At 37.2% G+C, this 11,788-nt stretch overlaps 1 protein-coding gene and 1 long non-coding RNA gene across 4 annotated transcripts; one reads left to right on the plus strand and one right to left on the minus strand.

The window, feature by feature from the left end:
• The first annotated feature begins 1,169 nt into the window (after positions 1–1,169).
• Positions 1,170–9,617, plus strand: LOC108194383 (pleiotropic drug resistance protein 3). The gene is made up of 23 exons (XM_064081183.1): positions 1,170–1,603; positions 2,534–2,657; positions 3,274–3,347; positions 3,518–3,602; positions 3,864–4,023; positions 4,094–4,170; positions 4,249–4,302; positions 4,393–4,483; positions 4,563–4,864; positions 4,947–5,243; positions 5,372–5,846; positions 5,932–6,035; positions 6,113–6,266; positions 6,368–6,502; positions 6,625–6,713; positions 6,816–7,151; positions 7,303–7,593; positions 7,695–7,778; positions 7,952–8,085; positions 8,190–8,417; positions 8,515–8,686; positions 8,787–9,041; positions 9,339–9,617. The coding sequence occupies exons 1-23, from the start codon at positions 1,296–1,298 to the stop codon at positions 9,603–9,605; spliced, it is 4,296 nt and encodes a 1,431-aa protein (XP_063937253.1). The 5' UTR covers positions 1,170–1,295; the 3' UTR covers positions 9,606–9,617.
• On the minus strand, positions 3,343–9,617 carry LOC135147762 (uncharacterized). 3 transcript variants are annotated; one of them, XR_010285560.1, is made up of 6 exons: positions 9,470–9,617; positions 7,279–8,394; positions 6,840–7,140; positions 6,655–6,725; positions 6,337–6,414; positions 3,345–3,613 (listed from the first exon to the last, which is right to left on the minus strand). It is a non-coding gene; the product is annotated as an uncharacterized LOC135147762 (long non-coding RNA). The 3 variants fall into 3 exon arrangements; XR_010285559.1 differs by having other exon boundaries at positions 3,343–3,613; positions 6,337–6,725; XR_010285561.1 differs by lacking the exon at positions 3,345–3,613 and adding an exon at positions 3,860–4,855 and having other exon boundaries at positions 6,337–6,725.
• Positions 9,618–11,788: the final 2,171 nt, after the last annotated feature.

Below are 11,788 nucleotides of genomic sequence, written 5' to 3' on the forward strand. Positions count from 1 at the left end.
TAATCAAAACCATTATCAATAATACAATCAACCAAACTTGGATACTCAAGCCTACTACTCAAGTATCCGCCCTCGAGCGATACCTAAGTCTACATCTTGAGCACACCTATCAAACACAATATGACTATGTATATATAGTCATCTCAAACTAGACAAATCAGAATCTAATTCTAAAACAGCTACACATAGTCCTAATCCAATTCTGATTTTCAACTCAAATCAGAATCCAATTCCAACTAGGTATTCTATCTTTGCGACCAAGACATATCTTATAATAATTGTCTAAACATACAATTATTATCCTTATATATTTTGGATCACCAAAGTCCATGTTACCTTGTAATGGGCTGATACCTAACAGGCTCGTTTAGCTAAACGAGCCGATTTTACCGAGTCGGGCGAGCTGACTCATTAAATTTAACACTAAATCGAGCCTAAAACGCTACCCGAATCCGACTCGTTAATTTTCACGAGTCGAGTCGAGTCGAGCCAGCTCATTTCACGAAACGAGCCCAAACCTTTGCCCGGACTCGAACTCGTTTAACTAAACGAGCTGAGTCGAACACATCAAAACGAGTTCGAGCCGGCGAGTTCGCGAGCTGCCCGGATCGAATTACAGCACTAATTACTAGAAAATGATAGTTTTCCTGAAAAAATAAAAACAATACTCCCTCCGTCCCATTTTAATTGACACTTATTCCTTTTTGGGACGTCCTAAAAAGAATGAACCTATTAAACTTACTATTTTTGAACACTACTTTTCACTATTACACCCACTACTTTCTTCCACTATCTCTATTCTATAATAATATAAACACTATTACACCCACTACTTTCCTCCACTACCTCAAATCTATTATTAAAATTTTGATGGGTCCCACCACTTTACCAACTTTTCAACCTTTTTACTACCTTTTTCTTAATCTCCGTGAAAGTCAAAGCAGTTCAATCTTTTCGGGACGGAGGGAGTAACAATTTTCATTTGGTGACAAAATTGGCATGACCGAATGCCAACCACTGAAGCTACTCTTAAATCTTTTTCTTTCTTGGGAAGCTACTCTTAAATCTTAATTACTAAAAACATATGAAATTTTTCCCTGTGGTCTAAACTTTATTAAAATATAAGTAACAACAAACATAAGAAACAATGTAGAAACTAGAAAAGTTTATTGTACACACTCTTTTCTTTCCTCTATGAGAGACCTGCAGGGAGATGAGACTTGTCCAGCTATCTCCTTCTCTCAACTTTCTTCATGACATTTAACAACCTGATATCATCATAGTCAGTTACAACTATGGCAGAGCCTGCGGTCAGGATGGCGAAAACGGTGTCGTTCAAGAGGAGTTCCAGCAGCTTTGACAGAGGTTCAGTGGCCAGTGAAGAGGATGAGAAGGAGCTGGAGTGGGCAGCTATTGAGAGGCTTCCGACCATGCGACGTCTTCGAATGTCGGTGATCGAGGACGATGAAGATGGTCAGAATAGAGTGGTGGATGTTGCGAAGCTCGGGCCAGGGGAGAAGCGTGTGTTTATACATAAACTGATTAATCATGTTCAGACAGATAATGCTCGCTTGTTGCTCAAGATGAAGCAGCGCATGGACAAGTAATTAAACTACTTTATTTTACGTGCTCTACTTATTTTAATGCATGCATATTGTTCGGTTACCTTGCCCTAGAGGTAAACTGAGCGCGATGTAAATATCAATTATGTCGAGATTGTTGAGTAACCAACTCATCTAAACATAACGTTCGATTGAACAATAAATACCAATACTATTACCAACAGAGGGGCCGAAGAGACTCGAACGCGAATTCTTCCTAAACCCATCTCTGATACCATGTTGCTAAATGCTAATCAACTAACCCAAGTAGAAATAGCCAAATAGGATACTACAGTGCTATACTGGCAGGTTGTTAAAGCAACTCTAACCATAGGAAGCTCTTAGCTAAAAGGAGAGTTGGCATATCAAAGTGAAAATTATAGCCAATCTCTTCGAAAAATCACACTCCAACCTGCATACTCATCCCTTGTTTATATGCCTACTCATCTCTTATCTATAATTTTAGCCATGTATGATTATATTTGTCAAACTTCTGCTGGTCTGTAAGAGATCCATTGGAAATTACATATCATTTATTACCATATTGAACTGGTATATATTCTATTTTAAGAATCTAAATTAATAACATACTATTTTCAAATTTAGCCAACTAATATAGCCAATATCATTGACCCCATTGGAGATGCTTCGATACTCTTGTTATTAAAATTTTCGATAGGCTTGATTGCCGCCTTAGTTGCTTTGAATATAGTATATTTCAATCTGATGTCTAATTAGATTGACATATTCAACATTTAGAGACTTAAACATCCTTGTACTGTTGTCACAACCTAAATAACAATCAAGTGCATGATGGATATTCTAGATAAACAAATGAAAGAAACTTGATGGATATTCTAGATAAACAAATGAAAGAATAAGTTCTGATATAATTGAGATTCCTTTTTTTTATATGTTTAATGATGATGCAGGGTTGGAATAAAATTGCCAACAGTGGAGGTCAGATACAAGAACCTATGTGTTGAAGCAAAATGTGAGGTGGTCCAAGGAGAGCCTCTCCCCACACTCTGGAACTCCTTTAAAAGCATTTTCGCGGTAAGTGAACTAAATCTGTAATCGTCGAGAAAAAGCCTCGTATGTCATCATTTTCACTAAATAATGCCCAAAATAACAAAGTTGGGAGAAATTGCCCAAAATACAATTTATTAACATCGAGTAATCCAGCGTTTTGATTATTGGAAGAAAATACTAGATCGTGGTATGTTTAGGCCTGAAAATAACTGAAAATTGTAATACGATGTGGCGTTTTAGGAGTAAAACCCTGCATGAAATAGCGTTTTGATCTCAAAACGCTAGTTACACCGAAGAAGGGAAAGAGAATAAACGCCGCACGATCTAATGTGTTGGATTGCAAAGTGGTAGGTTAGGATCATTTTCTCCGACAGTGGTATTTGGGACCCTTTTCTTGAAAATTGTGGCAGTGAGGGCCAACACCCTTAATCGTCATCCTAGTACTCCTTTCATCTCTTGCTAACAAGAAATCCGAGATTTTATGCTTCAACGGCATGTCTGTGTGCTGGTTTAAGTTTATGCAATTAATCTTATTTAAAGCGAAAAATGAAGAAAAAAAAGGGACTGTATCTGGTTTAGCACTGAGAAAATTATATTAAAAGACGCCTATGACAAATTGTTTTTTCAAATATTCGCGCAGATCTCTTACTGCAGAGCACCAGAAGCAAAGGTTGGCATCATAAAAGGAATAAGTGGAATCATCAAGCCCTCAAGGTCTGTTGAATGATCATATAATTATGCTCTAATTTTTATTAAAAGTACGCAGTTTTCAAATTTTCATTTACCTAAGCGACTATCATGTCAGAGACAGTCATATCAGACATGATTCTTACAGGACATAATAGACAGTGAAACAGGAATATAAACAAACATGATTCTTACAGGATGACCTTATTGCTCGGACCACCGGGATGTGGAAAGACCACATTGCTAAAGGCTCTCGCAGGAAAGCTGGACAAATCTTTAAAGGTCTCTTTTCCCTGCAAATCAGTTCTGTTTCAGTTTCTGGTAAATATTGTGCTTAAGCATGAAAGCTGAAAGCTGCAGAAAAAGCGAGGCATTTTAATAAAATGGTATCCTCGACAACTAGTGATAATTATGTACGAAAACTGGCTAAACGAAACTGTGCAAGCAAAAATACTGATAATGTGTGAATCCATAGCAGCTTAATTACAGATCTATGGTAAACTTGCAGCTCAGATCAATTTTTTTAATTTTGTCTTTATTCAGGTAAGCGGGGAGGTTTCTTACAATGAGTGCAAGTTAGACGATCTCAATTCTCAGAAGATATCAGCTTACATAAGCCAGTATGACTTGCATACTCCTGAGATGACAGTAAGAGAGACAATTGATTTTTCTGCCCGTTGTCAAGGCGTCGAAAGCAGAAAAGGTAAATTGAACATGGTCCTAAATTTCCAGCTCCATCGTATTAAATTAACACGTATCTGTTAAATGTATAGAAATGATGGCTGAAATTAGTAGAAGGGAGAAGCAAGCAGGAATTGTTCCTGAATCAGAAATTGATACATATATGAAGGTAACATATAATTTAGATGTAAATATCCGACTCAAGGTAATATTTCTTTTTCTTGATATATGGCCTCGCGTTGGACAGGCGATATCAGTCAGTGGATTAGAGAGAACACTTCAAACAGATTACACAATGAAGGTAACTTGATCAATATTCAAAGATATAGATCGAACACAATGTTAAGTGAACCACAGAACAATTCCTATATATATTGTTGTTGTCCTTCAGATACTGGGACTAGACGTTTGCGCTGATACTCCTGTTGGTGATGCGATAAGACGAGGCATATCAGGTGGTCAGAAGAGGAGACTAGCAACTGGTCAGTAATTCAGTAACTTTAAACAAGTACAACTGAGTCAATAAATGAACTTTTATGGATGTGCAAATTTCTGTCGCAGGAGAAATGATTGTCAGTCCAAAAAGGGTGTTGTTTATGGATGAAATCTCAAATGGTTTGGACACCTCGACAACATTTCAGATTATAAGCTGCCTTCAGCAATTGGTCCACATCACAAATGTCACTGCATTGATATCACTACTACAGCCTGCCCCGGAAACTTTTGATCTTTTCGATGATATAATCTTGTATGCAGAAGGCAAAGTAGTTTACCATGGACCTCGAGTTGATACCCTCGAATTCTTTCATGCGTGTGGTTTCCAGTGCCCAGAAAGAAAGGGTGTTGCTGACTTCCTACAAGAGGTACGTGATCAAAACCAAATTGTCAGCAGTTCATATCCTTTATGGCTCTCAATTCTTTCTTTTCTCAAATACAATATTGCAGGTAACCTCAAAAAAGGACCAGAGACAGTATTGGTACAATGCTGATGTACCTTACAGATATATTACAGTGGATGAATTCTGTGAAAAATTCAAGAACTCTCGGATGGGACATAGTCTTGATGAAGAGCTTTCTAGGACAGTTGAAGATTCTGAATCCTATCTCAAGAAAGATATACTCCTTAATGATAAGAAAAATAAATATTCTACGAACAAGTGGGGATTGTTCAAGGCTTGCTTAGACAGGGAGATTCTACTCACAAGACGAAACTCATTTATTCATATATTCAAATTAGCACAGGTACATTTTTTCTGACTTCTGAGTAATGCTCCGTTCTGCCAGATTTCTAGTAATAGCCTAACAGGATGCATTACTTGAACAATAACTTTTTTATCTTCCTGTGTAACCATGTTATTTTCCTGGTGCAGCTCATCATAATTGCAATCATAACGATGACAGTCTTTCTACGGACAAGAATGACTGTGGACTCGGAACATTCAACTTATATTATGGGTTCCTTGTTTTATGGAATTATCCGAATCCTGACTAATGGAATGGGAGAGCTGAACATGACTGTCACTAGGCTTCCAGTTTTCTACAAAGAGAGAGCTCTCAGTTTCTACCCCTCCTGGGCTTATGCTATTACAGCTTTTCTCCTAAGGATCCCCTTTTCTTTGGTGGAGTCCTTTGTTTGGACAGCTCTTACCTACTATGTTATAGGATATAGCCCAGAAGTAGAGAGGTTTTTCTGCCAATTCCTGCTGTTTTTCACTCTACACCAAGCATCAGTATCCCTATTCCGAATGCTTGCATCAATTTGTCAAACTGAGGTAGCAGCAACATTTAGCTGCAACCTGCTTGTCCTAATAATGCTGTTGTTTGGTGGCTTTATAATTCCACAACGTAAGCACTCAATTCTAGGACACTACAGTATTTCACTAAAACCATGTAAATTGATGCTAAATATTTAGATGTCCTAATTTTGCAGATTCATTACCGGGGTGGTTACAGTGGGGCTTTTGGACATCAATGGTGTCATATGCTGAAATAGGAATATCTGTTAATGAATTTCTCGCCCCTCGATGGGCAAAGGTGATATCAAAACTCATGCATTCAGAAATTCTTTCGTATTCAGTTACTGTCCCTAATCCAGTTTATTTCATATTCAGGTGACATCAGGAAACTCAACAATTGGCCACGAGACTTTGTCAAGTCATGGGCTTAACTTTAAAGGCTACACCTACTGGATATCTCTAGGAGCACTCCTTGGATTTACGTTCCTTTTGAATGTTGGATTCACCTTAGCTTTAACATACAAGAAGTGTAAGTTGTTGCAATATACATATTTGTACTGTATACTATATGTTTAGATAGTTGGAATAAGCAGACTAACCTCAACAAATTAAACCTTTGTTTAAAATCAGCTCCAGGAGCATCTCAGGCTGTTATATCATACGAAAAACTTCAGCAACTGCAAGAAGATCAATGTAATGATAAGGATGATAATAATGAAAGATCAACCACAACGACACCTCAGTTGCATAACATATCAATTGAAGGTTAGTCATCTATATCCCCTGCCTATTTCAGATGAACAGAAGACGAGCCAAAAACAAAGTATGAAGATACCATTTTTGCCAAGTAAATAATGCCACTTTTTTGTACTGTGAAACTCTTCCAGTGATCCAAGAAGGCAGTAAAGTGGTCTTACCTTTTGAGCCCCTGACACTAACATTTGAGAATGTCCGCTATTATGTTGAGACTCCAGCGGTAATTATTCAACTATAAAAGACAGTATTGTCACTTTTTAAAAAAAAAATAATTGTGTAATGTCCAGTACTTACAGTTTCCCACGAAAATTACTGAAAACAGGAAATGAGAAAAACAGGAATATACCAGGAGACAAGGCTTCAGCTTCTACATGACATGACGGGAGCATTTAAACCAGGTGTTTTAACAGCTTTGATGGGAGAAAGTGGAGCAGGAAAGACAACTCTGATGGATATACTCTCTGGAAGAAAAGACAGCAAACATATTGAAGGGGTTATCCGGGTTGGAGGATTCCCCAAGGTTCAACAAACCTTTGCTAGGATTTCAGGTTACTGCGAACAATCTGACATTCATTCTCCTCAGATCACAGTTGAAGAATCAGTACTCTTCTCTTCTTGGTTAAGGCTACCATCACATATTAGCGCAACTACAAGAACTGTAAGTTAATATAATGCTACTAACTAGAGATTAGTAAGATTACCTCCCACAGATATCAAAATATCATAACATATGAAAATTACAACATTATATATACAGGCTTGAGTTTTAATATAATAAGCCTTACCTGTAAGTGATCCTGACTATGCAGGACTTTGTCCGGGATGTGCTCACATTAGTTGAACTTGATGGGATTAAAAATAGTTTGGTTGGAGTTCCTGGAGTAAGCGGTCTATCAAATGAACAAAGAAAGAGGCTAACCATCGCAGTGGAACTTGTTTCTAATCCGTCAATCATATTCATGGACGAACCAACATCTGGTCTGGATGCTAGAGCAGCTGCCATTGTTATGCGTGCAGTGAAAAATGTTGCTGACACCGGAAGAACAGTGGTATGCACCATCCACCAACCAAGCATCGACATTTTTGAGGCATTTGATGAGGTAGGACTATACTATGAACTTGTAGGATACAGAATGTGAAAAGGTTAAGAGCAGTTTCACATGGAAGAACTCTGAGTTGAATACTAAATTAATCTGTGCAGTTGATTCTGATGAAAAAGGGAGGACAAATAGTTTACTCAGGACCACTGGGTCAGCATTCATGCAAGCTTATCGACTATTTTGAGGTAAAGCTAGCAGATTATGACAATTGTATTACCACTGGCCATGACTATATGTTTCATCCATTATCTAACATCATGGCTATAGCATGACATATCGATTTAACACAAAACAAGCATCACATATACAATTAAAAAATACTAAAAATTTATGTGACTATGCACCATACGTTTCGCAGAGCATTCCTGGAGTTCCAGTGATTAAAAAGAACTACAATCCAGCAACATGGATGTTAGAAATTACTATGGGATCCATAGAGGAACAGCTTGGTTTAGATTTTGCACAAGTTTACAAGGAATCTCAGCTGTACAAGTAAGTGATAAATAACTTGTAGATAGTATTTGCACATCATAGTAGCAAAAGTAGGCCATCAAAAAAAAGTTAAAATACAACTGATAATTTATGTTTCAATGCAGAGAGAACATAGAACAAATCAAAGTACTGAGAGAGCCACAGGGAAGTTCAAGAGAACTGCATTTTCCTACTCAGTTTCCACGAAACGGATGGGAGCAGTACAAAGCATGCCTGTGGAAACAAAACCTGTCATATTGGAGAAGTCCATCATACAACTTCAAGTGCTTATCTTTTGCAACCGTTTCAGCTGTGCTGATGGGAGTAGTGCTGTGGCAGAAAGGCACGAAAATGTAAGTCTAAGTAGATACATTTCTGCACTAACAAAAATATTGATTAGACTGGATATACTAAGTTAAACTGCTTAATGATTGTTTCTGTTGTTCACAGCCAAGATCAACAGGACCTATTTAACATACTATCAGCCGTATTTATAGTATTGCAAGTCATAGGTACAAATAACTGCTCTTCAGTTATAGCAATAGTGGCAAGTGAACGGTCCGTCTTGTACAGGGAAATGTTCTCTGGAATGTACTCTTCTTATGCATATTCCTTCGCACAGGTCAATATAAATTTCCAAGGCAAAAACATAGATGCTAGTACAAATATTAATACATCCATGCCATATAACAAGTTTTTGTCTTCTCAATTTCTTACTGTAGGTGTGTATTGAAATACCATATTTGTTGGTCCAAGCACTCGTGTATTCAACTATCACATACTCGGCAATGGGGTTCTATTGGTCCATCAGCAAGGTTGTCTGGTACTTCTATGTTTCGTTCTTCTCACTGCTCTACTTCAGTTATCAAGGAATGCTTATTGTGTCACTGAGTCCAGACATGAAAGTTGCCTCCATACTAGCCGTGGCCACTTACACTATTCTTAGCCTATTCTCAGGATTCCTGATACCTGGTCCGGTAAGATACAGGTTTTGAAGTATTAATGTATCTTTAGTTGCGAAAAATACTTCCTATATCACTATCTGTATGTAAAATGATCTGAAAATCATTATGCAGCACGAATGCCTAACTCTTTAAGCGGAAATTATCAGTTTTAGGTATCAAGTACTGCTTAAGCCTCCCGACGCCTTAGTAGGATTAGACAAACCTAGAACAAAATCAGGATCCTTAAAGTTTTGATAGACTAGAAGTAGCAAGTTGTCATGCATAGTTATATATAGTCAAAAAATGATGTTTTTTTTTGTTACATTGCAGGCAATTCCAAAATGGTGGGTTTGGTTATATTATATAACTCCAACCTCATGGTTCCTGAATGGAATTATCACACCACAATATGGGGATATAAAACAAGAAATCTCTGCATTTGGAGAAAGGAAAGCACTCACCTCTTTCTTAGAAGACTATTTCGGGTTTCACCATGACAGAATTGGTCTTGTGGCTGTAATTGTTGCCATATATCCCATTTTATGTGCCTTTCTATTTGCATATTTCATCGGAAAACTGAAATTTCAGAGGAGGTGAAGAAAGCAGAAGAAGGATTTGCATTGTAAAATCGCAGAAATCATTCAACTCTGGAAGTAGTATTTATTTGCTTAGTTTTATTCTTTGTAGTGCTATAGCATGTAAATTAAATTAGAAATGTAAAAAAAAAAAAAGGATTCTTTGTGTTGAATAAAGAATGTGTAATATGGTTATAAGCTGATAATAATAAATCACTCAAGGTTTCTAAGATAGGGGTGCAACAGTGCCTGTGCACATGATGATGTTCACTGTTCTGATATTATCTTGTGGTACTTAAATGAACAATTTTAATCAAGACTGCATAATTAATTCCCAGAGTTTAGGACAAACAAATCTCTAAGATCTTTTAACCCTATTTAAATAAGGGGCTGATCCTGACATACATATGTTGACATCATACGTTCAGCGGAAAAAAAAAAAAGCTTTAAACGGGATTAATCCTAAGTTTGTGATGATGTATATACAGAGGGTGCTACAATATCATTCAGCGCGGAAAATTATCTCATCTTAGAGTTTTTCACATCCCGCCCTTGTTTTCCATTTGATGCATGCTAGTAATTTTACTCCTTCAAGTGTATTCGTCGAATCACTATATGCAGATGGCTCCAACTTCCTGTAATCTGATATATAAGTAAAGCTAGTAAACTAATACAATGTATACATTCAACAACAAAATTTTAAAAGACAAACATAATTCAAAACCTTAGCCTCATCTCTCTCTCTTCTTTTTCGAGCCGTCGTCGGAGATTTCATCGATTTTCACCGATGAAAAGCTACGAATCAGCTTATTTCTCTTGATTTGTTCTTGTTTTCTCAATAATACTCCCTACCGGATCCGTTTCAAGATTTAGATCTACTCGATTTTCAAGATTTTGATTTGGTGATAAATCAATTGAGATGAGTCGATGACGAGAGCGACTGCGATTCAATCTTAGCCATAGTAGTGATTACATATATTTATATTCGATAAGGTAAGGATCCTGTACGTCAAGCCAGGTGAATCATGCATCAGAGCAGTGACAGATGGGAAGGGAGTCACTTATATATATTCTCAACAATGTTCTGGACCAGCTGCCTTTAAATAATTTCCAATAAATAATTTTACTCCTTCAAGTGTGTTGAAATAGAAGTCATGTTTACACTGTTACTATACCACAAGCAGCTGCTGTACACTAGCTTAGCTTAGTCACCTACATATAGCTTGTAATAGTCATAGTTGGTTAGGAGTTGTACACGTTCTATTTACTTTCTTGTCTGTACTAGTTCCTATAAATTCCTCGTCCTATTCTCATGTAACCACAATATAGCAATATACAAATTCTGTACTACTTTGCACTACTGCCTCCGCTCTCAACTTATTCATTCTTTCTGTTATACACATATATACACACACATCAGTATATATATACACATAACACATAAGTTTCTACATGGTATCAGAGCTTTAAGCTCCTTACCTCCGCGTTTTATTCTGCTGTAATCATCGTTCCCGGTGACAAACTCTCTCGGCCATTAAACCAAACAGTTGGCGCAACCCAGTTTCTGACGAGTCAACACAGCAAAATCTTTAACCCGTTTCAACTCATCAAACCCAGAACAACACCCACACAGCGAGTTCTTCCCACAAGTTCAACTAATCACAAGGCATTCAATCCGGCGAACAACCATTAACTCCGGCGAACCACCATAAAACCCGACGAATTACCACACTCGTCTCCACCATAATTTCCGACGAATCACCACACTTGTCTCTTTGGAAAGAAGAAAGAATCAACATCTCTAAACATCAAAGAGTACACGGCCGCTAGTCTGTTGGGTAACCTCGAAAACACACAGTAATATATGTTTTACATATATTTGGTATTTTCTCCCACGTACATCTATCTGTTAATGTTCACAATTTTGGCCAACTTGCATTTAAGTACCCTCAAGTTTCCATATTTTATATTTTTCACATTCATCTTATGAAACGTACACACCAGTCCCTGATTATCTATTTTTTGCTAGAGAGTACTTCAACCTTTTAAAAAGTTGCATTTTTTAACCCCTGTATTTTTACACAAGTGCTTGTAAAAATGGAAAAAGAAAATAGTTCTCCGATTCAGACAATTTTGAATGGCTCGAACTATATAACTTGGTCTCAAGCTATGCGCAGTTACTTGAAAGGAAAAAGACTTTGGCGA

Source organism: Daucus carota, chromosome 7 (assembly GCF_001625215.2).
Source record: "Daucus carota subsp. sativus chromosome 7, DH1 v3.0, whole genome shotgun sequence".
Classification (NCBI taxonomy): domain Eukaryota; kingdom Viridiplantae; phylum Streptophyta; class Magnoliopsida; order Apiales; family Apiaceae; genus Daucus; species Daucus carota.

What these genes read in the sequence shown, in the direction of transcription:
- LOC108194383 (XM_064081183.1), top strand. Translation starts at nt 1,296, where the DNA reads ATGGCAGAGCCTGCGGTCAGGATGGCGAAAACGGTGTCGTTCAAGAGG. An exon ending in AGCTTTAACATACAAGAAGT is followed by an intron (nt 6,267 to 6,367) that starts GTAAGTTGTTGC and finishes GTTTAAAATCAG; the next exon opens with CTCCAGGAGCATCTCAGGCT. An exon ending in TGGCAGAAAGGCACGAAAAT is followed by an intron (nt 8,418 to 8,514) that starts GTAAGTCTAAGT and finishes TGTTGTTCACAG; the next exon opens with CCAAGATCAACAGGACCTAT.